General features: G+C 42.8%; 1 protein-coding gene and 1 long non-coding RNA gene across 5 annotated transcripts in view; one reads left to right on the plus strand and one right to left on the minus strand.

Annotated features, from left to right (window-relative positions):
• CAMSAP1 (calmodulin regulated spectrin associated protein 1) overlaps positions 1 to 23,755 on the minus strand; it is a 32,887-nt gene extending 9,132 nt beyond the window's left edge. The window contains exons 1-12 of one of the 4 annotated variants that reach the window (XM_078382619.1): positions 23,583 to 23,755; positions 19,892 to 20,054; positions 11,581 to 11,843; positions 11,252 to 11,413; positions 9,772 to 9,852; positions 8,722 to 8,754; positions 6,019 to 6,160; positions 4,742 to 4,881; positions 4,554 to 4,650; positions 3,652 to 3,796; positions 1,651 to 1,742; positions 483 to 567 (exon numbers count right to left, since the gene is read on the minus strand). In XM_078382619.1, coding sequence (XP_078238745.1) covers positions 483 to 567; positions 1,651 to 1,742; positions 3,652 to 3,796; positions 4,554 to 4,650; positions 4,742 to 4,881; positions 6,019 to 6,160; positions 8,722 to 8,754; positions 9,772 to 9,852; positions 11,252 to 11,413; positions 11,581 to 11,843; positions 19,892 to 20,054 — 1,403 coding nt within the window. In that variant the 5' untranslated portion in view covers positions 23,583 to 23,755. Of the gene's footprint in view, positions 1 to 482; positions 568 to 1,650; positions 1,743 to 3,651; positions 3,797 to 4,553; positions 4,651 to 4,741; positions 4,882 to 6,018; positions 6,161 to 8,721; positions 8,755 to 9,771; positions 9,853 to 11,251; positions 11,414 to 11,580; positions 11,844 to 19,891; positions 20,055 to 20,753; positions 21,902 to 22,955; positions 23,093 to 23,582 lie in introns of those variants that run through there. The other 3 variants (XM_072985104.2, XM_078382618.1, XM_072985105.2) reach the window with 3 other exon arrangements.
• On the plus strand, positions 23,411 to 27,249 carry LOC110087470 (uncharacterized). Its single transcript, XR_002301955.3, has 3 exons — positions 23,411 to 23,526; positions 25,606 to 25,677; positions 27,115 to 27,249. It is a non-coding gene; the product is annotated as an uncharacterized LOC110087470 (long non-coding RNA).
• The last annotated feature ends 665 nt before the right edge of the window (positions 27,250 to 27,914 follow it).

Genomic DNA, 27,914 nt, shown 5'->3' on the forward strand with positions numbered 1-27,914 from the left:
AGCCTCCATGGCACCTGTGATGCTGCTATTTGTATCCCCAGAGATACAAATATGAATATCCCACGTCTAATGTACATATTTTAAGATTTGGAGAACGTCAAAGACTCTGTGACTCAACTGGGAAAACAAAGGCTGGATCAGATACTTACATCTAAGGACCAGCCAGCAGCTATCAAGAGACAATGAGTTCCATTTTTTGGAAATCAGACTTTAAATACTAAAATCCAGTCATAACGTTTTTTTTCTTAGGAACTCGGGCACAGACTGGATTTAAGGCCTGAAGCCATCATCCATAACCTGGCCTATTTTCAGAAACCCAGTGTTAGCCTCATACTGACTTAAAATGAATGGTAGCCAGGCAAAAAGTATCAAAAACTATTGGTTTCCTTGAACAAACAAGGGGCTTGCAGCATCTCCATCCAAAAGGAATGTAAAAGAGATTTTAATTTTACCTTCCATACAATATAATCCAGCCCATTTACCTTTGTTTCTTCTCTGGCCAGGCAAGAACCGAATCCCATGGCGGTCCATCTACTCTGGTCAATGAATTAGAACGATTCCTCTGGCCTAGGGGGGGAAAAATGATGTTGCACAATTTTTTTTAAAGAAGGAACCCTCTGGTTTAGATCAAGTTCTTTTCCTTGCTGTTTTCAGATGCATCTGAAAGGCGACTACACGATGTGAGGGTAATCTAGGAGCTGCTGCAGTGACTGGCATAAGTCAAGTTAGTCATCCAGTAAGTGCCCAATGGAGCTTATCCATCATGTTTGGCTTGCTGGCGAATGAAACCATGTACACCGATGTAGAAGACATGTACTTAAGATTGCAGCCTCAAAAGAGTAAGTTGGGGAAAAACCATGTCAGCAGGATTCTTTAGAATTGGGGCTTGGACTAACTTGGTGGGAGACTTAGGACAGGGCAGTGAGGATTCAGGGTTCAAACCTGAGTTAAAAGCCTTTACAAATTAAGAAAGCCAATTTGGCTAATTGCATAATTCGTCACACAAGAGGAAGAACATCCAGGCTTTCCTAAAGACTGTTAAGACTGAGAGCCAGGTTGTCACAGTGCTTAACCTGCAGTACTGCAGTCAAGACTCTGCTCAGAGTCTGAGATTGATCCCAACGGGCTGAGATAGCCAGCTCAAGGTTGACTCAGCCTTCAGTCCTTCTGAGCTTGCACAAGGTGAAGTATGTGCAGCCTGCATATTTAAACTGTAAGCCACTCAGAGTGGGCTTTAAGCACTACGGGACGGTATATAAGCAAAACGCTTTGCTTTAGCCACTGAAGATCTATAAGGATGAACACAAGACATGTTTTGCTTGCATGTTTGTTAAAACTTTATTTAAAGTTCTCATTATGCTTCCAAAAGAAAAAGTGTCTATTAGCTCATCCCCTTTCTTTGTCCTGTAAAAGTTACGCTACCCCTTGCTTGCCCCAGACACAACTCCAGAGATTCACACCTGAAGGGGAAGTGTAGGTAGCAACTTCTTGCTTCCCAAGCTGAGAAGAATTCCCTTCCTCCCCCCCCAATCTTTCAATGCTTTGTCTTGCTGTTTTCAGGGGAATTCAACTTTTTAAAAAGTGTTTCAATTAACCTCTCACAGCCGTTAGCATTCTGCAAGCCCATAACGAAGGTAACCTGTTGTCTACCTGAGCCGTCCTCCCCTTGCAGTGACTTCTGTTGCTTCTGTCTCAAAGGCAGCAAAGGATGGGCTGGGCTGAAGGCAGGACTTCCCTTCCCACTGTTTCAAAACAGACACATAAGACCACCCAATCAATGAGAGCTATTTTTTTCCACACACATATACACAAGCTGTTGGAAACAATGCTGTAATAGGAAAGACACACACCATGATGCTACTCCCATCCTTTTTTAATGAAATGCCAAAACACTGTGATTAAAAATAAAGTGAGCAAGGTGGGTCCTGGAACCATAAAAATGCAGCTATAGCAGCTGTCTGAAATTAAGTGGTCATGTTTAAGTTAATGAATATAGTTCTGAAATGGAACAGTGGTTTTTTTTAATAAAAAAGAGGATTAAGTAAGGGAGAGGAGTGAATAATAGCAGGAGTCTCAAGAGTTCTTCTTGGAAATTAATTACTGCAGCCTGACTAGGAAAATGTATATTACTGACACATTAAAGTAGCTTTGGAGGTTCAATACACAAAGCCTCACTTTAAGGGGATGGTTGAAATGCCCAATGAAACCAAGGTGAAAATAAAGGTCTAAAACGATGAGCTGTAATGTGCCACCAAGTCGCAACTGCCTTACAGTGACCCTAAGAGGTCTTTCAAAGAAAGTGAGATATTTAAGGCTTTACTAGTTCAACACACACACACCCATGAGCTCCTATGGATTCGAATCCAGGCCTCCTGAGTTGTAGTCTGTCATTCTATCCACTACATCAGATGTTCTTGGACTACACTGCCCTGGCCAGCATAGCTCTGGAGGTTTTAGTCCAAGAACTTACAGGTATAGGCACCCAAGGCTGGAAACCACTGCACAAATGCCACACCAGGGGATCTCTCTAAAATGATTAGCACCGGCATATAAATTCAAAGGATAAAACAGCCTCTGGTTCAGAAGTGACAAACTATACAAACTGCTTTTCCAGATGAAGACTAGTTAGAAAAAGCATTGTTCAGACTAGAAAACCAGAGAGATTGGGCAAATTCAGATTTTTCAGCTCAGTTTCTCCATCTGAAGTGCGCATTTAGTCTACAGAATTCTTACCAAAGCTTACTATAAACACCAGTGGCTTAGCGTCCTCTGATTTGTACTTTTTTACATAGATTCTGCTTTCTTGGCCTTGGGTAGATCCTTTGCTTTTATCTTGTGCCGACTGAGCAATATTTAAGAATTTACCTGTAGCTCAAGCCAAAGGACCCCTGCTAGGTCAAGCATTTATAACAGCCATGCCAGGTTTCCTCAGCTGTGCTGGAGGCACAAACAGAGTGTGTTTCCCCTTCCACATTACATGATGTGGAACAGAGGGGGAAAGAAGGCAACACCACGTGGTACCAGAGAAGGGAAAGATGCTCCCCTACCCCTGCAGCCTCTCAACTGAAGACTAGGAAAGAGTCACGCTCCATTTAGCCATGGAAAAAAGATTTGGGTATATAAGTAGCACACCACCAGCTGAGCTCCGACAATCCAATCAGAACACAGATCCATTTTCCACCACAAGCAAGCTGGCTGCCGAAAAGGCTACACGGGTCACCTTCAAACACTGCTCCAGAAAGCTTGTTAATAGGCACAGAGGCACGGAAGAGATCTAAGGAGGGGCAAGGAAAACCTAGCAGCTGTACAACAGGGTCTTGGATCCATCATATTGAAAAGGAATGGAGGGTGCCCAACAGTACAACTGCAGAGAAAGCCAGGAGACAGGAAATTTGAAGGTGCTTTGATGGGCCCATTTGAACAGAGGGAGGAAGGTTAACGGGCCAGTTAAGGCATTGGTGTAACCAGCTGAGAGCAAGAGGAATGTGAGGCTGCCCACGTCACCCACTGCTCCTGCCAACACAGCCTCCAAATGGCCATTTTTCACACAGCTGCACAGCCCTGCGAGTTGTAGCTCTCAAACCAAAGCGCGCAAAAGGAACTGAGCACAAAGACAGAGACACCGAAATTTGCCAAGAGGCAAGGGCATACCTGTTGCAAGTCTCCGAAGGAAGCTGGGTTGGGGGCTGCACGTCGGCGGAAGCCGAAGCCGTTGGGCTGGCCATGAAGCTCCGTTTGGTTGCATTGGAAATCGGAACGGGGGGGCGGCTGCTCTTCTGCTGCAACATCGTTTTCGCTAAATATTCATTTATAGCGTTAGGGTTGAGCCAAAATCTTGTCACCTCAAAACAAAACTGGAGTTCTCAAAAGGAAGTGGTTTTATTTAAGGCTGGACTGCCGCAAGAAAACCCCAAAGGCTGAGAGAGAGAGCAGGTGTAACATCCCAATAAGCCACACGTTTTAACAGGAAATGTCAGGATACCTCAGAAGACCGGGGGGGGGGGGGGTCTAAAGACTCGTAACAAGCCTGCTGAACTGTTTTAAAGCTAATTGACTGTTTAAAATATTCTTTAAGCACAAAAATTAAATTTGAACGGAGGTCGCTCGCTGGGGAGGGGGATGAAAAGGTGATATTGACAGAAAGAAGGACCGTGGAAGTACAGCCCATATTCATTGGGGAATGATAAGAAGCAGATTTTGCTTCTCCATGGGCTGCACATAAAGAGAACACAAAGAGCTAGTCCACCAGATAAAACAGTCTAAAGGTTTAGGAATGAAGTGTCCTCAAGCAATCGTCATATACTGCAGTGGCAGCTGCAAAAGCAAACGCGTCAGATGGGTTGCATCCCCTATTCATTCATTGAAGGGATGGTCCATTTGAATTTTCTGCCACTTATTCTACCAACTTTTTGTGCCTCCACAAGAAAGCAAGAACTGCATTTTAAGGCTCATGCCTAGAAATACATTAGAAATATCACACAACCTCAGTTAAAACTAGTGCTTTGCTACAACTCTTTCTAGATGCTGATGCTTTAACTACTCAAATATCTCACCGTCTTTCACTTCTTGGAGATCCCTCGGCTGCACAAAGTCCGGCTTGACAATCTCAAACCACCAAAATAATTCCGCAATAAAGACCATTACGTTGGGCTGGGGGGGGTGGAAGAAAAAGAAAGAAACGTGAGCATTAATAATCTGTCTGCGTGTATTTAGAATTGGGTCATCTGTCTGCAACCCTTACCTTTAGTACTAAAGGCGCGTACAACATGTCCTCCAAGGTGAGGTAAAAACACTTGTTCAGATATTCATTCGAGAATTCCCGAAGCAGCTGGATGTTATAGATACTATCAGCGATGGATGTTACCTCTTTCAGGCAGATCTCTAACAAGAGGGGAAAGAAGCAAGATCAGTTCCACCAAGCAGGGCAAAGGATCACCCATAAGTCCACAATGAATCATATAGAGGAGGAAAACGTCAAGGGCAAGATAAGGTCAAGTATCCCTTTTCCAACACATTCTGCAATAAAGACATCCTGCAATGCTTCACAACCTTGAGTCCCCAGGTGTTCTTGGACTAAAACTCCCAGAAGCCTTCAGCACCAGTTGTGCTGGTCAGGATTTCTGGGAGTTGTGGTCCAAGAACATCTGAGGACCCAAGGTCGGGAATGAGATTCTAGAGCAACACTAGGACTACCCTGTATCTGCACAAAATGCAGGGGTGTTCTCAAAAAAATAAAAAAGGAGTCATTGCCAACCAAAGTGTATCACAGACATGAGGGTTCAGGAGAACATGAATCACAGTGAACATTTCTATACAGTCTGATTGAAGGACCGAAATATTAAGGTGTGCATTAGGTCCCGCTCTTCCAGCCAATTGCAGCAGTAGCTCTGCCATCTCCCTGCTCAGTTGGCCACTCAGTAGCCATGTGGGGAGACTCACCCTCCCGCCCCCTGCCTGGAACGGCCAGCTGAGCAAGCAGATGCCGCAATTGACAGGAAGAGCAAGACCTTTGTGGCACTGGGACGTGTGAGTGGATGGGCCAGACCCGCATTAGGTGCAGTTGCGATGGGGATATTCATATTGGTTTACAAATACAAATATCCCCATCTCTAGTGTGGAACCGCAGTGGTTAAACAATCCCAGCACATACAGTATATGACAGCTTCCTGAAGGTGGTTCACTGGGAATCCACTGCCTTTTTGATCCAAGTGGCAATATTTACACCGTAGGGCCAGAATATGACACCATAAACAGGAAACTGTCAGACTGAAAGAAGAGTCTGATCCAGAGATTTTATCCAAGTCATACAAAACACTCTAGTCTCCTTAATTCTAATCAGACAGACTTTTTTTTAGTGTGCCCTTCGGTATTTCCCACTAATGATCAGGACTGAGCATGATGGGACTGTAAAGAATCCCCGATTCAGAGGCTATTTGTAAATCTAGCTGGGTACACTTAGAGCCTTTTCTATGGAGACTCTGTTCACAATCTTTTCTCAAAAAAAGCGGATCAACGTACCGTCTAGCTTCATTTGTTCAGGGCAATAGTAATGGATCACGGCCAGTAAGGCAGCTCCGTCACTGCAGTCCTTCATCAGATCTTCAAGCAAGGGGAAAAATGGCAGCTGCCGACTCGAAAGGTGATCGCGGCGGTATCGTACCTGGCAAATGAAGACAGTGTGTGTGTTTTTTGTCACTGTAGCAGAACTGCTTTTTGTAACCAGACTCGATTTCACATGACAAACTATGTTTTAAGACAATGCAGGAGCCTCTACTTAGAAAAACAGCGCAGTAAATACAAAAATAATCCGTTTATAATTTGGATTACAAATAAATCCAACTGGCAACCTGCAAACCAATTAGAACTTTTTAAAAAAAATACAGCTTTGACTGAGTGTATCCCTTCCTCTACCAACACACCATATGAACATACATTTATGTAATGAGGTATGATGACCAAGTATCTGCTCTTTGGTGCTGCTATGACCCATATTATCAACTTGGTGACAAGTAACGCACACTCCTCTAAGTAACTGACGTTTTCCAAAGCAAACACTGTGCCTTGGCAAGTTCTACTCCTCACCACCAGGTTATTTCAATATATTAAAGAAGCCTCTTAAAGCGTAAGATAGAATAAAACTGATGAAACTGACAAATTGACCAATCCAACAGGAAAAGTCGAACAGCAAAAAAACAACCCTGGCATGTTTTAGAGACTCTATTCAGACCACATTCTGCAGATAATCACTAATGACTAATACTTACCAGCAGTGGATTTAGGCTAGACTAATAACAATAAACTATTCTTACCCAAAATGTAAAGAACACAAGATTGCTAGCTATCTACATAAGTTCACATCTATGTATGAAGCATATATGCATATATATGTATTTGAGGAGAGCGCAGGCTGAGAAATCCTTTCTGCAAACAAAGATGGGTTTCAAATTCCAAAAGAAAAAGTGCAAACACAGGAGAAAAAAAGTGAGTTTCAAGTTATGCTGTATGGGCTGTTTTAAAATCACCCATGCAAGAGGAACATGGACCACTGCCAAGTTTTGGAATGACACAACGTACCCAGAGAAACCTGCCCTACTAAATGGGCAGGGACATCATAAGAAAGCTGAACAGGGTTTTTTTAAAAATATATGGAATGTCAGTTGTTTCCCCTTCAGCCTGAAGCTCTCCATAAATACGTAATGTAATGTAAGTCATACTGTACCACACGAGCATATTCCACTGGTTCCAGCATGCAGTGTGATAGCGCATGCATCAGATCAGGCTTTTGCAACAACAACAAAAATAGCAAGATACAAGATGGCGATCAGAATCAGGTTAACAAATCCAAACATGTAAATATCTGTTAAATCCTGAATATGAATATTCAAATCAAGTGGATGATTATACATAGTAAGGTGATCTGGTTAGCTTAAAGTGTACTCCCATCTTAACGGTTTCCTCGCTGCTTAAGATGAAGCAGAAACCGATAATGAAGACTTCTCAAGTGATTAAAAAGGTCCTTGAATACCAAGGTTTTGATTTAATACCTAACGCTGACTTGATTCTGGAATCTAATCCAACACAATTTTAGCAATTGGCATAAGACGGAATATTTTGCTCTGGTTTGAAGACTTCCTGCTATAGACAATCTAATGCTGAGAATGGTGTTTGATAATTTTTCATTTGATGCTCTGCCGCAGTGAATATTACAGGAATATGCTAAAATAATGTTAAGCTGATCTGACAGAGAAAAAAAATCCCATGTGACATGTATAAAACAGGGTATTTGACAATAATCCTGTACAAGTCAGTGTGTGGAAGAGACTCCCAAAGGTCAGTATTATTTATAAGCAGACATATGCCTTCAGGGCGGTAGCAGTATTTGTAGGATGCAAGAACCAGTGAACAGTATTTCAACTGTTAATTATTAGAAAGGATTAAAGCAAGAGCTGGCAATTCCCAAGTCTCTAAAGGTCATTTTTGTGATCTACTGGACCATCACCCCACCAAACAAAAACATTAAAACTTTTTGCCCACAAAAGTGGAAACTGCCCCTAAGAGATTCAGCTTGGTCCCCTTGTTCTGGCCCTTAAAGGGCTTTTCTATGAAACAAGGATGGGCCAGTCACTCCCAGCTTCCTTTTGACTCCAGGTTCTTCTTGAGTCAAAGTGCTTACAAATTTATATCTTTGGAATAAAATACTCCTACCAAAGATGCAACCCTGGGAGTAGTTGTGAGGTTATGAACACACTAGAGAGAAATCTTTCACTGCAGGCACAGTCTCCAACATCACCACACCAGGACCTAAATGCAGAGTCTAAAATCCACTGGGTTTATCTCCTAAATCAACCATCTCAAAATCTATTTCCAAAGAGACAGCAGCACCATCTCTTTAAACTGACCAGCCTCACCTTAACACTGCATAAAACAGAATTTTTTCTGAACAATGATGTGTACAACAAAGTTCTCAACATTTGACCCTGGTTTCCTTGTTTGTCCTTCCCCAGATTTAGAGTCCCAATAATGCTGAAATGCCGTAAAGTGATGAGTATGCTGTATGTACAGTATGAGGAACCACGTGATGGAAACTACACCGTCTTTGGGCAAAAAGATCGTCGCAAGTTGTGAAAGCAGCGTTGTAAATGGAAGCAGACACCAACAAAAGAATTGTTGAAAGCCATGGTTTTGTGGATGACGACTGTCATGTAAAATCAATTAACTTACAGGTACTAATTTCCAATACCATTTGGAAGGAGACTGCTCAGGAAGCAAGGAAGGGGGCATGTGGGAACAGGAGAGGAACATCAGCAGAGCATGTTATAGGTAATAACTAAGAGGCACCGAATCTACACACACTTTCATATTGTGGAACCGTTTGGATATAAGAAATATGCAAAGGTCCTCGTCATAAAATGAAGGAATTTAATAAGGCGAGCACCAATTAAACCTACTGCAGCCACGCAGGTGATACAGACCCACATTTGTGCTTCTATGTTCAGTATCTTTTGACTAAAATGCTTCCAAGTTACGCTACCTTTGAAGTCATTTCTATTTCAGGAAAAAAAAAACCTTAATATTCTCCAGTTATGAAAGTGATGCATTTCTTTACAGTATTAGTACACTGGAATAGTTACAGGGGGAAAGTGAGGGAGAGAGGCACATATCCAACTGCTAATCTCTCTGAATGTTTAATAACATGCTTTATTAGTAGCTAGAGAATCCTTAGGTTTTCTCAAACGTGCACGAAAAACATGACCCCCGAAAGATCTTCATAGTCAACAGTGAAACCCATACATTGTTCCAACACATTCCCTCCTCCCTCCCAAAGATGAAGCGACACACAGCACTGACATTTTAACACATTAGCGTAGTCTGGACTACAGAGAATAGCCCTAACCCTAAACAAGAAAGCGACCTCCAAAAGCTCTAACTTCTCTATTCACCCCAGAAACCCAAATTGAAACTGTGCATATACTGCACGGCGCTTCCCCCATCACTGAAGAGAACAGGTGAGCTCTCTAGGGCTCTGGAACTCTGTGCACTAACATCGCCTTGCAGAGCTGGGAAGAATGAAGGAGAAGGAAAAGAAATCAGAAGCATCATGGCACGGATTCATACGCAAAGAGACTGTGAGGCGGCCTTGTGACTTCTGCCCTCTTACACGCCCTTCCTAGAAAAAAAGCTTGGTTAAAATACCATGAGATTTTCTTTTAGGTAATATCTGTGTTCCACCCCAACAGTTCACTGTATGTAGGGTTTTTGTGTTTTTTTTACCTTTTGGTGGCCTGGGCTTTCAAGTAATTGCTGTTTCAGTTTTATTTCTTTTTCTGTTACCTCCCTCATTTTCAGGTTCACCTAAAACCAGGGGAGAAGGTAAAGAACCATCATATTCCCTTCTTTAAAATTCTCTGTGCTGCTCATATTCTATATGATTTGTCTTCCCCCCCCCCTCAGTTGTCCTTCTCGACTTCTCAACTCAAACCACAGGGCGTCGCATCAAGAATGTCACACACAGAGGGATAGATACAAAGTCATCAAAAAAAATGGGACTGTACACACTTCTCTCTTTGATATGGTTCCCCTGCATTACTGTTTTTTATGTCCTCCTGCGGTGACTCACTGCTTTCCCCCCCCCCCCGACTCCTCTTCCCCTCCACCCCATCTTCCAGCTAGCTGTTGTCCTCTGAAGGGATCACAGGTGCGCCATGATTCTTATTCACCTTCCAGTTTACTTATTATTTGTTTGTTTATATTATTTATAGGCCACCTTTCTCACAGCTGATCACAATTAAAACTACACAATGACCAAGAGTTATAAAATATCATAGAAACTATCTTTTAAAAGATATTAAATAATTGCCATGATTAAAAATGATTTTAAAAATATTTAAAGATCTCTATATTTAATAAATCTAGCATTGTTGAGTCCCCTTATTTTTGCTTTGCAAACCAAATGTCAAGACATTTCCTTTGAACTCCCAAACCTTCTAAACAATATCTTGATTTTTGCACACTCCATACACAAGGGACAAAATGGATAAAATTGTATAGCTCTACATAATTCATAATGAAATTTGCTAATCCTTAGATCTCTCCTGTTGAAATCAATGGAAACTTAATTTTGATGTCATTATATCCCAAGTTCTTAAGTCTAATACATCACAAAAGCTAAGAAAGATCTGTGTCATGCTGATACAGTATTTTAGCAGAGGATAGAATGGAGTTTCTTTTCTACCCCACATTTATAAACCTAACGAGGTATCAAATCACCAACATGCTTTGTTATGAAAGATTCAAAGACTATTATTACTGTGATATAGTATATGGGAATTATCTACTGAATTGTTTAGAATTTGCACACATGATATCTACTGTACCAGAGCTTTCTGATTAACTTAAGAAATCAAAATTTTCATGAAAAATCCTTTCCACAAAAGCTACAGATGTGTGTTAATTAAAATCTCCAACCTGTTCTTAAAGCTAAGGCTGACATCCCTGGTTACTTGTGCTCATTTCCAAAAATAACAGTATCCCAATTAAGCCAAAAAACTACTTTTTACACCAGCTAGGGATGGCTAAGCTGTCTCTTCTGTTAAACACACCAGTATTCATCATTAGGGAAAAGAATTAACACATTTTAACTAGTGCAATGACTACTGAATTCCCTTTCCTACAGGGAAGCTTTCCATTACAATTACAATTGAAATCAACTCATCTCAAAAGATTAAGGCAATATTTTACACCACTATTTTACCTTATTAATCCAAAATATCATTGCATCCTCCAGATCGTAGGGCAATTCCTTTGAGGCACTAAATGTGGAGAAACATTTGACGCTGGCAACCACCTTTTCAATGCTGATCATTTCCACCGTGTAGGCCATCATGAGAGCATCAATCATTGCCATGTGGGGACTCTAAGGAACAAAGGACACATTTGATTGAAACACCATTTAGCAACACTGGCCGATTCCAACAAGATACAGTTCGGGGAGCGGAGGGGTCGAAGAGAAAAACAGGAGGACGCGACACAACAGATCTGCGGTAAAAGAAAAAGGCAAATTCTTGTTTTTCTGAAGCTAACCATTTTGATGGGTGCACAGCTGAGATCTGATTCAGACACAGGTGTATCATCGCTCTCCATGACATAAATCCCTTTCCGAGACAGAGCCTGGATGACCGACTGGTGTCCCTGCAGAGCGGCCACCTGATCCCCTTTCAGAATGAGGCTGCAGACACGGCAGTAGAGTTCGCTGGACAGTAACAGCTTGATGACAGGTGGTTTAATATGTTCCTGCTCATACTGGTCTATATAAAATGGGTCTTTCAGCTCCTCTGGGATATTATCTGAAAACAAAAGAGAAATGAGCTCAAACAAGAGATCTCTTGTTTCAGGCAAAACCAAAACACACGTTTACTGAAATTAACATAAAGGCTGCAAACTTAGCCATAGATGCCCAGGGCCACAAACAAGCCACTCTCTTGTGTTTAAGACCACTAGAGAACAAAAGATTAGCAGCTCTTTCTGGTAAAACATAAAATCATTCTGTCCTACATCTACAGCATTCTGCTAAACAAAAATCCAAATATTTCTCTCTGCTTTGTCCAAACAGAAGTACAAACCAATGGGGAAAGAGTACATGTGAATTTACAAATCCTCACAGACACATTTGCCACGAGACCATAATGGTGACCTGAAAGTGGTTAGAAAAGGATACAGCTAGGCTGTTTTCGAACATCTGAACCCATATGGATACAATAACTAATGGTAGCTGCTGTCTACAAAACCACCTCAACATGAAATTTTGTACAGCTAGCCATTTTTGAAGAGTTTAAAGTTTCACAATTCAGCTGTTCTTACAGAAGAAACATTCTTTCCGATTACTAAAATGCACTGTTCTGAATACTGTATTAAAATCTTTCAGTCAACGAAGAGATGACACTACTTTTAATATACACTGAAACTGGGCATCAGTGACCCAGAGTGTTTCAACATATTTTAAGTACTATTTAATACAGAGAAATGAACAGTTCAGCAATTAAATCATTCATTTCAATGGGAGTTAAGTATATTTAACCAGGTGAAGGATTTTTCCCCAGCTTGATGTCAATCAATTTCAGTACAGAAGAACCCTCAGAGATAAAATCCAATTCCAGCAAGCTTCATGAGCGGTGAATCATCAGTTGTGTTCCTGGCAAGTGGCTAGAAGCCCATTTATCTAGCCATGAACACATTCAGCTGAGTCGGTAAAGACAAAGACTAACAGACAACAGAAGAGGGGCAGACCTAACCAGCGGAAAGCCAACACGTTATGAAGACACACTGGCATTCTGATTTTTTAAGGATCAGATATGACATAGATCAGGTCTTGTGTACATATTCCTTATTAGACCAAACTATGCATTTCTGGCTCATGGGATCAAAGCACGGCAATTAACTATCAAACAGAAACTGATGCCCTCGGAGTTTGCTATCAACAAAGAATCACAGTCACTGAACAAGAAAAAGCCGTGGCTGGCTGGCTGACACCTTAAACAGGAGCACTTCTTTTAGAGGATGAAGACACAGAATGTTTTGTTGAACATCCCACCTCTCAAGTCTTACTGGATTCCAGTTTTGTTTTCATTATCATCCCCCAAAAATCTAATTCTTGTTCTAAGTAGGTGGAATGGAGCTTATTCTCTCGTATCTTCCCAGCAGTTCCAGGAGATAGATTGTATGGGGGAGAGAACCCAATTCACAGCAGAAGTAGTGAGAAACTGACATTTCTTTCTTCGCTTTTAAATGAATTTTCATCCTCTGTGCAACCATTTGAATAATGGTTTGTTTCCTCCACAGCATCCAAAGTGCAGCAGCTTAGACATCACAGCAACCAATGGTTTGTCGTAACAGGATTCAGGAACGAGTTGCAACAAGCCTTGGACTCGTAAGGTCCTCCTCTGCTCCCCAACAAAAACATAGTCATGAACCAGAAGTTGGGAGCTTTTACTTCTGGTTTAGCTTTATCACAGTTGCTGGACTTAGACAAAACAACAAACAGTTGTCCATCTTAACTATGATTTGTTGGAAATGAGCCAATAGCAATGCATGAGTAAGCAGATCACTGCAGCCTACTACTGTACTCATTCTGCAAGATTCAGTGTTTCTAGTTCACAGATACACACCTGCCTAAGTGCTGCATGGCACTAATAGTCTTGTCCTCCATTAAAATGTTCAGGCTGGCTTTTTAGAAAGAAATTACCAAGAACTGAGATTAAATCCCCCAAACTACCAAAAGTACTTATTCCTTGTTGCTTTATCCCCCAATTACACTCCTGAAATCCTTTACACATTTTCACTTTTGTCACAATTACATTATTTTAAGTTAGTGGGTTCAGTTATGTTCACAAAAGTAGGTAGAATGAAAATGCATCTCATTCCTGGTTTTGGAAACTTCCATGTGCATTTTACTGTTTCTCCTTAAACTGGCAAATCCTGAATCTCTTAATTATAGCTAATGCATAGCAATGCAAGGCACAGTTTTATCCCATTCTCATGACAGTTTATTAAACAATCTGGACTATACCAAGTAAACAGAAAGATACCCACATATCAAAGGCATTCCAGTCATTCACTTTATGAATTTCACTCACAGCAATGCCTTTACAAAATGTATTTTGAGCTACCTTTTACTAAATCTATCCTATCAACAGATCGCAGTTATTTTCAGCATCAGTGAAGACTTTTAAAACTTCCTGTGTCTCCAGGTGTTTTACAGACAGGCACAACAGTACTACGCATGGATGAAACAGTAAGGAAGTAAGCGGTCAATATCAAAATTCCTCAAGTCTCTGGCTATGGTGAAATAATCAACAACAAACATAACAATTTGCAAGATAAAGATGACAATATACATCAATGTACTCTTATAACATTTCATTGTTGGGTTGTCAGTATTTGATTTTATATTAATTTAAATGGTATCTCATAAGGGTGTATTTCATTGCCAGCTGCTTAGAACACTTAATATGAGTCAATGCATGTTAGCACATAAATACTTTATAATAATGTCACGTTGACAGTTCTACCTGCAACAGAAACCTAGAGAAAGATGTGCTAACTGAATATTTTAATTATCACACAGGACCAGTGCATCTGTTTTCATAAACCAGACACAGCCCTATACGGATCAAAGAAAGCGGAGGGGAAGGGGAAACCAGTACTAAGGCTAAGAAACGAGAATAAAAAGAGATCTAAAGATTTTTGATGTGCAGGTTTAGCACATATATTTATCTCAGAGGTTCCCAAACCTGGGCCACAGATCTTCTTAGACCTCAATTCCCAGGGGTCCTCATCACTGATTGGGCTTCTGGGATTTTATGGCCAAGAACATCAGAGGCCTCACTTCAGGGATCACTGCATTATCTGGATCATATTATACCAGTAGATTGTACTTATACGGTGAGAGTACTACCTCTCATTATCATATATAAAAAAAGAAAGCATCAGTGAGTCGCTTTCGTTTTAAAAATAACAATACATGTGGAAGATTAAGTGGCTTTCATTTTAAGTGGCCTTCATCTTACAGTTAAATAAGCTACTATGCCCCCCTGAACACACCAAAGCTGGCAGGTTCATCTTAGCAGGGTTGGTACTAGAAGCAGGGAATACAAGGAATGGCCAGATAGGGCTGAGAAAAAATCCAGAGCAGCCAGTCAAGAGTTAGTAACACTTGGCTTGGTGGACCAATGGTCAAACCCAGTGCAAAACTGCTTATTGCATTCCTATTTTTATACCGTTAGCACACCGGCTGTGAGCAGCATCCCATGCAAAAAAAAATAAATTAATTAAAATGTGACTGAAGCCTGATATCCAAACAAGGAGGCAGTATTTTCGTTGCTTTCAAATAATAGAAAATGATCCCAAGATTGCTGTTCAATTGATGACAGCATGAGATGTCAGAAACACAGAAGTCAAGTATTTTCTCGCTTATCAAAGGGAGGGCGACACAGATTGTAAACTAGGCCTATAGAACTGGCTGCAATTAAACAGTATCGGTGGCTATCGTCTCCTTAAATTAGGAACATGCAGCATAGAAGTGCTTCATGCAAGAAGCACTTCTTGAGAGCTACAGCACACAAATGCTTACGCTGAATAAGACTTGCTAGTCTTATAACGCCACAAGACTCCTTGTTGTGTCTGCTGAAATCCACTAAACACAGCTACATTTTTTCCTGCAGTTGCTCTCAGTTGGGCAAGAAGCTATTCTGATTCTACATAAAGGACGAGATGGGGGGAGAGATAGGCATTACCATATTCTATCAAATCAAAGAGTAATCTTTCCAATGAAGCTCTGTTCTAATTAATCGCCACCATCCCGCAAAGAAACACGCAACACATTCTCTATCCACAGGCGACCATTTCTTCTGCTCCAGCGCATCCTGATCCATATAGTGCTGTTTTGCTGCCCTGTCTGTTCCAAACTGGAGGCAAGTTTAAACCACGGCTAAAATGCTGCACTATTTGGTATGCAAAAGGCAAGGGACAGTTCAGGATCCTTCAAATGTCATACCAGGGGGGTGGACAACAACCTACTGCGTCAATTACTCAATTTCATCCCCCATTCCTCCTTGACATCATTTTTTTCCTCTGGGGGAGTTCTACATTTTCTGCTCAAGCGTTGAAAATGAGCATCAGCACTGAAATGAGAATAAGGCTAGTCAGCATAACGTTATTGAGCCCAATTAAAGGATTGTCCATGAAAGCAGACACACATCAACTATTATTCTTGCCAGTGACACATATCCATTTTAGTTTCATTCACTGAGTAGAAGCTAAGAGTCCAATGCCGCGGCTCCTAAAAGTTTCTAGATGGAATACCCAAGTTACTGAAGTCTACCGACAAGTTAACTTTTACAACAAGGCACCTTACTGATTACAAGCAATTTTTAAAAACCACAGGAACAGAGAAAGCTGCTTTACACTTAGTGAGACGCTTGGTCTAGTTAGACCAGTACTGTCAACTCCAACCAGCAGCCATAGTTCTTGAAGTTCAGTTCCTTTCCTTGTTATACTTGGACATCACTGGTACCCCCTGAGAGCCCCCTTCCAAATGCTAACCAACCATGCTCAGATTTTGAAACCAGAAATGACGTGGGGGATTCAGAGGGTTATAGACTGCACTGATATGCAGGTGGTTATAACTCACTGAACAGAATGAAAAGAACCCTTTCCAATGTCTTACAACTGTAAAAATAATAATAATGTAAAACAATACCGTATTAGCAGAAACCAGAAAGGCTCCATAAAATAACAACTAAAAATTAAGAAGCAGCATTTTTAAAGATACTGCTGAATTCGTATCTCTGAAAAAGCTATGGAACAAAAAAGTTTCTACTGAGAGAAAGCAGGACTAGTTATCAAACTAACTGAGGCTTTTGCTCATATATTCGAACAACAAAGTTCAAGAGAGGGCTCAGCCTTATATGGTATTAAGGGCAATCTAATTAAATTAAAGTCCCTGTTGTTAGAAAGCAAAATATGTTTCTAATTTCCATCAGCTGATTCCATGGAACAGATTCTTAACCAACCAGAAAAAGCCCTGTAGCTGTTATTATACAGGATGTTTGCCTGTTGAGTGTATTAATGACTCTAATTATTATCTTCCTTATCCTGGACAAAGGCAAGAGGCTCAGAAGGGCCACCAGCTAAACTTAGCAGGAAAACTTACTCAGGGACAAAAGAACACTTCCCTGCCCCTCCCCAATCCATCAGTCTACAAAGCATGGACCGCTATAACGTGCCACACACTCCCTACAGGGGATCACAAGTTCAATCTGAATTAGGACATAGCACGCCCATAACAACGGTATCAGTACATGCTCTTTAAAGCAACTGTGATGTCTTATTGTTCACTCTTTGATTAAACAGCACCAATCTCTTAAACGAGGCTGTTGTATTATATCGCAACTACCAATATCTTAAACAAGACCATACTACTATGACAAGTTCTGCTGGAAACAGTTTGAACCACAATGACAACGCGATATAAAGCAATCCTAACAATCAACATTTGGACAGTTTTCTTGGTGGGGGTAGGATCGATGGGGTAACACCGTGTATGAAGGACTGGAAAGTCTTTGGGGAACTGACATTAAAAAACCCCCTCTTTGGTACCAATTGACAGTAAAATACCAAAACAATACCCTCCCCCCTCCACTTTAATGTTCCCATTCATTCACTACAAGCTGGGCAGGGAAGTCTGTCACCAACAACTTCACAACCCCACCCCACTGGGCTGTACCAATCTCTAAGGAACAAACCAACAAACAAAAACATTTAGCTTTATCATATTGTACAAAGAAAAAACACCATTTTTAAAAAAACTTCAGTAAAAAAGGTCTCCCTTATTTCCAAGGCGTTCCACAGAAACCCACTGTACAAAAAAGGCTCACCTTTGAATAAAAGGCAAAAGAAAACCTGGCTGTAGAACGGAAAGATCCTGCTGTAAAACTTCATTTCATAAAGAATTGCTTCACAGACGAACTGGCTTTTACCAAGACCTTTAGCATTAGATAAATTAAGACAGATTTCCACCTTCCTCCTCTCCCTGCCCCCCACCAAATCTTGTATCTCGCAAGAATGAACAGTGGTGACCTCTAAGCTGATCAGCAAAAAATACTCATGGAAACCCCAAGCAGCCTATACAAATTATTTGGAAGTGCAATTGACACTATCAGCATAAGTACTGTACTGTCTTGCCAGCAGGTATTTTGAGAAGTGATCAGATCCAAGTCACTGAAGGACCAACAAGTAGTTAGTTTAGAATGTAACACTTTTTCCTCTGTTCTTTTTTTTTTTAGTCAAATCCTGGGAGGTTACAGACCTGCATTTCAGGATTCTACTTTAAAGGTATCAGCATATCTATGGCAGATTTCACAAGAGCAGGAAGAATCCAAAGCACAAGACTATCTGCCTAAACTCATTTCTTCTATAGGAGTAAACTTTTTTTATATACGTAGCAAAATGGCAACCAAGAAATTCAACAAGTGATTCGATCATTGATCCTGAAGGCAAGACATAGAGTATGTCTAGAATCTGCTTTCACATGCCACTAATCAAATGTAGTTCCCATGGCTATCGTAAACATAAACATAAGCCATATACTTAGTCTGCTTTCATAACAGACTAATTAGTGACTATGCATTATTGTAAACCTTTATCTTTTATATACCAACATTTAATCAGGCACAAACAATCGCAAAACACAGTGTAAGAATGTTGGTTAACATCAATGCCCTGGTATAAACTTTTTTTCAGTTTCTACACAGGGCTGTACCACTGCTCTTCCTTGAAACTTCTGTATAATTTCACAAATAATAAAATAATAACAGGTTTGGTCAAGTGCAGCTTTTAATTTCACTGTAGAAAATTTGCAAGTCTAGAAGCAAAGACTAATATAATAGTTCAGATGAAAGCAAACCAAAGGCATGTGACTGCTGGAATATACTGCAATACATAGCAGTAACGCAGCCAAAACTAATGTTAATCCATTAAGCATATTAGAGTTTTGCAAATTAAGAGTTAGATTAAGAGGACTATCGAATTTTCTACAACATTATCATATTTTGTTTTTTTCCCACTTAAAACTACCATGCTAATCAGTAGCCAAGTACTGTATCGCTACTCAAAATACTAAAAAATCAAAACAAAGATTCCCCACATGCAGAATAAAACTTTGCAGTGATCCTTTAGAAAAAGAACATAATTTTAAAAGCTCCTATTTAGCCTCAGTTTTAAAAAAGAATTTCAAATAAATTTACAGCATCCATTTATTCATGAGAATACATAGCATAACATGTTACACAAAAGAGAAATGCTCACTGCGATGTTTCAGAACACAGGTGCCTTGATGGTGGGGACGGAGGCAGAATCAAGGGAGTGGAATATCTGCCGTCCAACTACATGAAAACTACGTTTCTTTTTTTTTTTATCGTTGATCAATAAGATAGCGGTAAAGTTCTGTCTGCCAAAACAACTCACATGACAAAGTCTAAGAGGCCTGCAAGAGCTCACTGTTTCTAGATCTATAGTTTTCGGTACAGCACTAATTTGGTGGAAACAAAAACAAAAGCCACAGCAGGATTTCATGCACTTGCAACTACAAATCATTCACAATAAGGAAGGGGAGGGGTGCATGCTGACAAGCCTCCTGGCGGGCATTTAACAATACAGTACAGTTGCATTTGAAAATGCTGGGACAACAGGAAAGCCAATCAGTTTGACACCCAATTGATATTTAGAACACAGATAACCCTAAATCCATTTAACATCTGAGAAGGCAAGGGGAGGGGGGAAATGACCCAAAGGGGAAGGAAGAGAAAAGAATTATCACCCAATGGGGATTTTTTTTTACCTATTCCATAGGCTTTAGCACAGATCCACTGTAGATTAGCAGCTATTTTTGCTCGAGATGAATCATAGAGTTCCAACGGAATGATCTCAGCTGCGCTATCTGTTAGAGCATCCATTTTTCTTCTTGTGCTATCCCCACCAGCACAAACATCAATATCCACCATCTGAAACAAAAATAAAAGAAGACCAATCTAACATGCATAGGCTACAGTTTGGAAGACATATGCTCGCAGGTATGACACCAAGCATTTTTTTTTTTTGTAGTTTCAGCAACACCATGAATTTTTTTTAATTGCTAAGGTGCCATTCTACAGCAAAGCTCGGTTCCAATCCTTTGCCCCTTTTCTAATATATCAGGGCTGCTTGACAACTTGATTATATATATAATAATTAAAACTTGCAGAAAGAAGGCAAGTCCGTTACCTCGACCTTGCAAGGGAGTATCGCGGTGACTAAGATACAGAATTCATACCCATCATGACATGGTTCTTGCAGATCTCTTTCCAACTGTATTAACAGCCTAACAATAAAGACAGGTACTGGAGAAGGAAGGGCTCCCATCCTCTGATTTGCCTAACAATGGAATGGTGGGGGTAATGACAGAACAGCGGGAGAAGGCAGGAACGAACAGAAGGCCTGGGGTTTCCCTGTTCTTGTTATACCCTTGTCTCTTTCCTTCATCCCATCTCTAAGCGGGATCAGCAGGGGCTGACTGAGTTGAACAGAAGCATCAGACACCCTAAGGCAAGAGGATCAAGGGAAAGGGCGAAACACAGAGGTCTTTCCACCAGTACTGTATCTCATTTGCCCCTTTGTCAACACACTCTTAAGACCAAGGTAGAAAAATAACAGTCTCTTCCTACCTTTGCTGCCTGAGTCTTGGTCCTCAACAAAGACAACAAAGGACATCCTCATTCATCTTTCTGCCACCTCACTGTCCTCTCTCATTTCCAAAAATGCTCCACCTTCTTTCACCAGTTGTTCCGTGCCCATTCCCACCTTGCTCACGAATATTAAGAAATTATTATTGCGATCTACTCCTCCTTCTATCCCTTGACTGTTTCTACCTGGCACATTCTCATGTCACCTTTCCCTTTAAAGACTTTACGCATTACGCTGATCCCTGCTCAAGATCTTACCCCCCCATATCCTACCTGCTCCCAAAAACACATCCCAACTCATATGCTCTGAGCATACCCAAATACTTCTTTATCCCACTGTCTCCCCCACAGATCTCTTCCTCACTGTGCTAGTCTTCAAATTCCTGCCTTTGAACAGTTTTCAGAATAACTAGATTCTGAGGTACACAAAAATAGATTGCATACATAATACAGTATGCCATGAACAGTGACTAAGACAGGAACAGTACCTTTTAATCCTATCCCTATATTAAGAACATGAAACACACACACACACAATGTGCAATCTTGGCCCCAGCTTTTTCCCTCTCCTCTGCCTCTCTGACCATGATCCCAACTGCTGTCTTTTAACGTCCCAAGAACACTCAAGGCTTGCCGAGACCTACTCATAATTCCTAGTTGGTCAACCATACACACAACAAACAAACCCCCGCCCCTAATTCTGGCTCATCTACATGATCCCAAAACTGGTTCCTCTTCAAAACAGAAGGCAGACAAGCAAACAAATTCTTAGTCTAAATCCTTCACAGATACCTCACACTGCTTTGTGCCCCAATAATTAGTCCTTGGAAATAATAACAAGAACATGCTCCAATTTCTGGCCATCCCGTTCTCTACCTACCCTCATGCTGTTGCCCGCAAAACCTGTCACCTAACTTCTACAAGCTGTAACAATAAAATGAGACAATTGCCCCACCAAGACAACCACAGTCTCACCCAAATCCTACTTCTATTCGTTCCCAAATCCAGGTACTGTCCACCCTCCTGAGTTCTAGAAACCCCAGACACACACAATGACAGACTGCCAGCCGTAAATAAAATCCTGGACTGCCCACCCCTTGCATACACATCTCAATTCCTGGACTCCTAATACCCAGCAACATCTAACGGCCCCTTTCCTAAATAAGATCCTGGCCGAACACATCCCAAAACACCTATCAGCCAATCAGACACAAAAACATCATTTAGCCATTCCCTAACACACAATAAACAGACCCTTTCCTCCAATCTGGGCCTAAATTATCCAGAAACACTATCAGTCCCTCACAGACAATAACCAGCACCCCAAAATAGGCTGACTTCAATTAATACCCTCTAAAAGGGAATAAGTCCCTCACACACAAAACACACACACACACACACCCCAATATGTCCTGGCCCACTCCCTATTTATATTCTCCCCAAGACTGGCATGATCAGGAATCTCCAAAAATCCTCACCCACCCCTTATTGACACCCCCAAGGAACTCTCCATCTCTCCTGCACCATAACCAGCACCCCCCCAAAAAAATTATAGCCACCTGTCCTCTTCATTGATTTAAACCACCCCAATATCTTGCCTGACACCCCTCAAGCCATCCAGAGCCACCTTTCTTTCCCCACCCCCACCCCCCATTGATCCTCCACCTACAATAACCAGACACCCCCCAAACAACCTCTGCCCTTCCCACCCCTTACCTACACCCCCCAAAAAATGCAAAACAGCCCCTCACATAATTAAACCCCCCCCCAAATCATATCTGAACCCATTTACACCTCCATGTATCTGTCCCCCACCCCACCCCCGGCCTGGCCTCCCCCCCCACAACCACCCATTTACAACTCCGGGGTTTTCCTTTGTACCCCTCAAAGAGTGGGGGGGCTATATTTCCACCCCTTTTAAGAGGCCAAGCAAGAGGTTTCTCCCCCCTCATAGAAACCGCCGAGGTCCCTTCATTTCTCTTTCTCCCCCCCTCCCCGGGGCCTGGATATTTTCTCCCTCACAGGGACACCCCCTCATAAATATATGGCCCCCCACAGATCTAAACGGCCCTTTTTCCGTTCTCTCTCGCCCTCCAAGGACCCCTTTTTTTGCCTTCCCCCCCTCAGAAACTGCAAAGAATGGGGAGACTTCCAGCCCTTCCCCCCCCCCCCCGCCTCAGGTACCTCATCGCCGCCACCGGCACCCGCAGCAGCCCGGCCACAGCACCACCCGCGACGGCGACGCCTCCCCACGTCGGTGGGGTGGGGGGGTTTCTAGGCTGGGCTGGGGGGGGTCTAGGCGGTGAGGGGGGTTGTCGAGGGAGGGGGCGCAGGGCGGAGGGCCGCGCCCAGGCCTGAGGAGGGAGGGGTGGGTGGGGATGAAGCGGCGGCGGTGGGGGAGGAAAGGGGGCTGAGGGGGCGAAAGGGCGGTCAGGGGGCGCCCTGTTTTGGGGAGGGGGCGCTAAAGGGCGGCAGGCAGGCAGGCCTCGCCACAGGAGAGGGAAGGTGGGGGGGGAGAAAGAGGGGAATTGCCTCAGCTTGGCTTGGCTTGGCAGGGCTTGAGGGGGCGGGAGGGGGGAGGAGGAGGAGGGAGGCGAGCGCCGGGAGCGAGCCTTGCCGGGGTGCGCGCGCGCGCGCCCACACCAGCGGGCGGGCGGGCGGGCCGGCCTGCGTGCGCACGCGCACGCGCGCCCTTCCTTCCCCGCCTCATAAACAAGCGCCTTCTCCCTTCAGCATGAGGAGAGCGCGCGCGACGGTAAGGAGGGGCGGAGCCTTTCCCAACGTTCCGCAGCCGCCGAGGCGCGCGCGCACCTATAAAAGGGGCGGAGCCGTCCGCTTCAAGATTCGAGGCGCGCGCCTGCCTCAGTAGCGTCGCCGTCTTTTGGGTGCCTTTTTTTTTTTGGCACAGAGTGCGCATGCGTTTTGTGTAGGGTTGGCTCTTTTGGGGCCGCCGCCGCTGCTTCTTCTCCTCCAAGGCGTCGTCTGGTGGGGAACTGGCCGGGCGCATGCGCCCAGGGGTGTGGACCGTGGGGAAAGGAAGGGGTTAAAACGGGCTCGTAGGTAGAAGCTGGTGCTCCTCCTCCTGCTTTTCTTCTTCTTCTCGGCCTACCTTGGCAACCGTCTCCTAGGGAAACTGGGAAAGGTTAGCGGAGGGGGGAAGCCGGAAAAAAAGAAGGGAAGATGGAAAAGGAGGCGGGGCTATGACTAGGACTCGACCAATGGCAATCCGTGCCGGTATTTTGAGTGACGGCGGGGGAAGCCCGGGCGCGCTTCTCGCCGTCGCCATGGCGACGCGCTTGAGGCCTTCGGCTCCCGACCGACTTCTAAAGCCTGAGGCTGCTAGTTGCCAGCCAGTATTAATCAAGGCCTTGTAATTTGGGGGTGGGGGGCGTCAACTGAGATAATTAAAACTGCAGCTCTGAGCAAACCACAGGAGCAACGTTGAACTTAATGAGAACTTCTCTCTGAGAGAAGGGATCTGTTCACCATAAAGCCCTATCTGTACAATGGGCATTACATTCCTTTATTTCTATTCTGCCGTTCTCCCCTGGAGCTCAGTACTGTATGGCTTATGTAGCTTTTCTCCCTCACAACGACTCTGTGAGGTAGGCCTGGCGGAATCGCCCCCAAGCCCTGCACTGAGATGTCCCAAAATGGACCAAATACAAGATTAAAACAAGCTCACACTCTTCTCTGTGGAAAATAAATAAAGGCTATTTTTCTATGCAGTGCTGATTTATTGATAGCAGCTAGAAATGCTTAAGTGAGGTGTTTCCGTGGGTTTTGGAATATCCTAGGATAACCAGATCATAACATTGTTATATATTTCTTTATTATCACCCTATGTTTCTTCTTTCTCCATGAATGCAGGAGAGAGATGGATGTGGGAGTCTTTCTGCTCCTTGAGCTAAATATCGTGTTCCAGTTTCAGCATTGAGTGGGTTGCTTTGAGTGGGTTGCAGAGGGGTGCCAGAATTGGCTGCGCTGTCTTAGGCTGCACGGTATCTCAGGTTGACCCCAGGTCCCCATCTCTCTTTCTGGACAGATGATAAGGCATGGTCTCTGGGGAAAGCCTGTCAGATGAGCATTTCACCCGCTTTAGATTTGCTGTGGTCAGTGTTTTCAACATGCCCTAATTAAGCTTCAGACATGGGATTAATAATGATGGCAGCAATGGGGTCGGAGGGGAGGCTGGCTGGATGCAGTATTAATCAATCATTGCACTTCATGTGCTTTATTGAAATAGAGAGAGGGGGGTATTTATTTATTCATTTATTAGATTTCTGTCCCGCCCATCTAGACTGAAGGTCTACTCTACCAAAGGGTACAAGTCTGGAAAACGAGTAATAATTTTCTTTTAATTGTTGTAAAAAAAACCCCACCCAATTACACACCCTAATTATTAGGAAATCCAGCTTTTAGGGGCCAGAAAACTACCCAACATAATCCTGGTGTTTTTAATATCATTATACAGTATCTCTGTGCGCATCGGAGGCCAAACCATCCCGGCCCACTCAGAGCAAAGTCGCCAGCATAATAATAATGAAGTAGCAATAAGAATTTTAATAAATGAATGGAAATGAAATAACGCTCTGTCCATATTGCACACAAGCACTGGGCTTTTAGGAGAAATAAAAGCTCTTTTGCAATATGGGCAGGTTAGCAAAATGGCTTGTCTCGAATCCTTCAACAAACGAGGATGCATCTGATTGCCAGAGACTGACTAATGTAGTCTTAAGCCACATTTTGTCATTGTGGGCATCATCCTCCGTGCATGAAGGGTTTGATTTGTCTTCAGACAGGAATGAGAAATGCTTCTTTTTCTCTCTTGCAGAAGGGTGAGGCTCAGCTGCACCTCTGCTATCTCAGGGAGGAATCTTCTGGGAAGACAGTTTACCTCTCCCAGGTAGGGCTGAAAAACGACTGCTTTTGCAATAACTCCCAACAGATTTAGCAAGGTGGAACAGGATCAGTGAAGCCTTGTCTAGCAATGGCTCATTGGGTACACGGAAAGCTAGCTGCTGCAGGTCCTTTTCTCCTAGGGTATACAGTATTTATCAGACACGCACGCACCTACACCCCTGTTCTCAAATTAGGGTCCATCAAAAGTATTCTCACTAAGATCAGGTTTCAAGACAGCTCCAAATATTACTTTTAAAAGGAAGCTTCTTGGATTATTCAGCAGCCCGACTACCATTCTCACTACTTTGATTGCATAAATTTCGTTGTATGGTATACTGTGTATATACTTACAATGACAATAAATTATATTATTATAAATAAACCATTCTGTTACACGTTACAAATGAGTAATGTAGTTACTGAGAGTTCATTAAAATACAGGTTTGTTCTCATGGTTAGTTCTGCTATTTTACTTTGCCCGGTATTTAACAATAACACTAATAATAATGTGCTGTGAAGTTGAACTGGATTTATGGCTAAGCTCCCAGTATTTTCTACGTATAAAGGGTTTGGAAGTGGTTTGGTGAATTTCTGGGATTACGGCATGCATCCTGCTCTGTGTGACCTCAGCTGGTGATTCAAACCCCTAACCCTTGACTCTGGATCCAACTAGCTGCTCCAACCCACTGAGCTATATGATCTCTGCAGATCTTTACAGCAAAGGCAAAAAACCAAAGGATGCTTCCATTCCTAAGATTTCTACCATCTCCATTCCCTTCTTGTCGAAGTGGAGAAGCAAATACGTCCAGGATCCCCAGATGTGAGCGAGGATGTCTCTGGAACAGAGAGGGTGGTGCCTTCAGCCTCTGGCCTCACTCTGCCTCTCCATATGATGGTATCCCTCAAGCAGACTCTAGAATAGACTATAGTCATTCTAGGGAAAGCAGGCGATGCTTTAGATATGACCCTTACATGTTAATGGTTCCCAATAAGAAGACACTCTTGGTGAATGTTAACAATGATAATGAGACATCTGGAAGGAGTCCCTCTTGATGAATGAAGCAATTACTGATAACTGCATTATCATATTCCCTGAACGGTTCCTGTTCTGTCTGATAATTGTGTTATAAAGACTCTCCCCCATCTTCCATGGGATATTAATCAGATCTTTCTTCCTAAAGGGGGGGGGGATGGTGTAATGACCCATCACAACCATTATATTTAGCATGTAGCCATACATGCATGTTGCCAAGGTAGACACTACATTAAGATTTTTAAGATTTTCCTGCACGCACACCATGTCAGTGTGCGTTGAAGGGGAGATCCTATAGAGTTGTTTTCTATCCTTTTCTTTCCATTTTAGCCAGGCTCCCAAATCTTCTCCGAGAGCTTCTCTTCTCTTCCCCTAATATATTGTTTACCCTGAATTTCCTCTATGCAGAGTTCAAGATTACATTCTCCAAGGGTTCCAGTTCGAGCGAGAGAGAGTGAACAAGAAACTAGGGCCAACTCGCAGGCAAGCCGGGCCCACATTCCCTGAGTCACACAAAGACAGAGAGCCACTGATGCCGGCAAGCCCATGAGCATAACTAGCATCCCCATGGCAACGGCAGATGATGGATTCTCAACGTGACATCACAAGTGGCAAGCGGCGCGCCGGCAATATTTCCTAACAGGAGTGATCGGTGCCTATTACATCTGCCGCCAGAGCTCAAGAAAAGCGGTGGATCGGCAAAAGCTGGCAGATTTCTACAGAGGTGCCAGGAGGACGAGAATAAAGCCAGGGAAAGCAGCATTTTTTAAAAGCTGGAATGCCAGAACGGATATCGCTCTTTTAACGCACACGGCTTCCATCTACAAAGTCAAGCATCGGGGAAAGAGAAAGATGGTGAAACGCCTTGATCCGGCCGTTTTCAGACCTTTTACCTCTTCCATCCCGCTGCGGATGCAAAACAAACTTGTTTGAATTGCATCGTAGCCTTTTTTATGTGGAGAAGTAAGGCGCGTTGCCTGGAGAATTTGTACCTTCGACATAGCTTAGGGGGCCTTTTGGAGAAATAAATCATTATTGATCCATTTGTTAAATTTCTGACCTGCTTTTTTTTTTTTCTCTAATAGGTTCAAGAGAGCCTGCATGACTTTCCCCTTCAACCGTTTGCCCGTGAGATGGATCCGGCTGCGAGAGTATAATTTGTGATCAAATGGGGCTTTGAACCCCATGACCTTCGGAATTAAATAGGG

The sequence above is a fragment of the Pogona vitticeps genome, chromosome ZW-PAR (genome assembly GCF_051106095.1).
Source record: "Pogona vitticeps strain Pit_001003342236 chromosome ZW-PAR, PviZW2.1, whole genome shotgun sequence".
In the NCBI taxonomy this organism is placed as follows: Eukaryota; Metazoa; Chordata; class Lepidosauria; order Squamata; family Agamidae; genus Pogona; species Pogona vitticeps.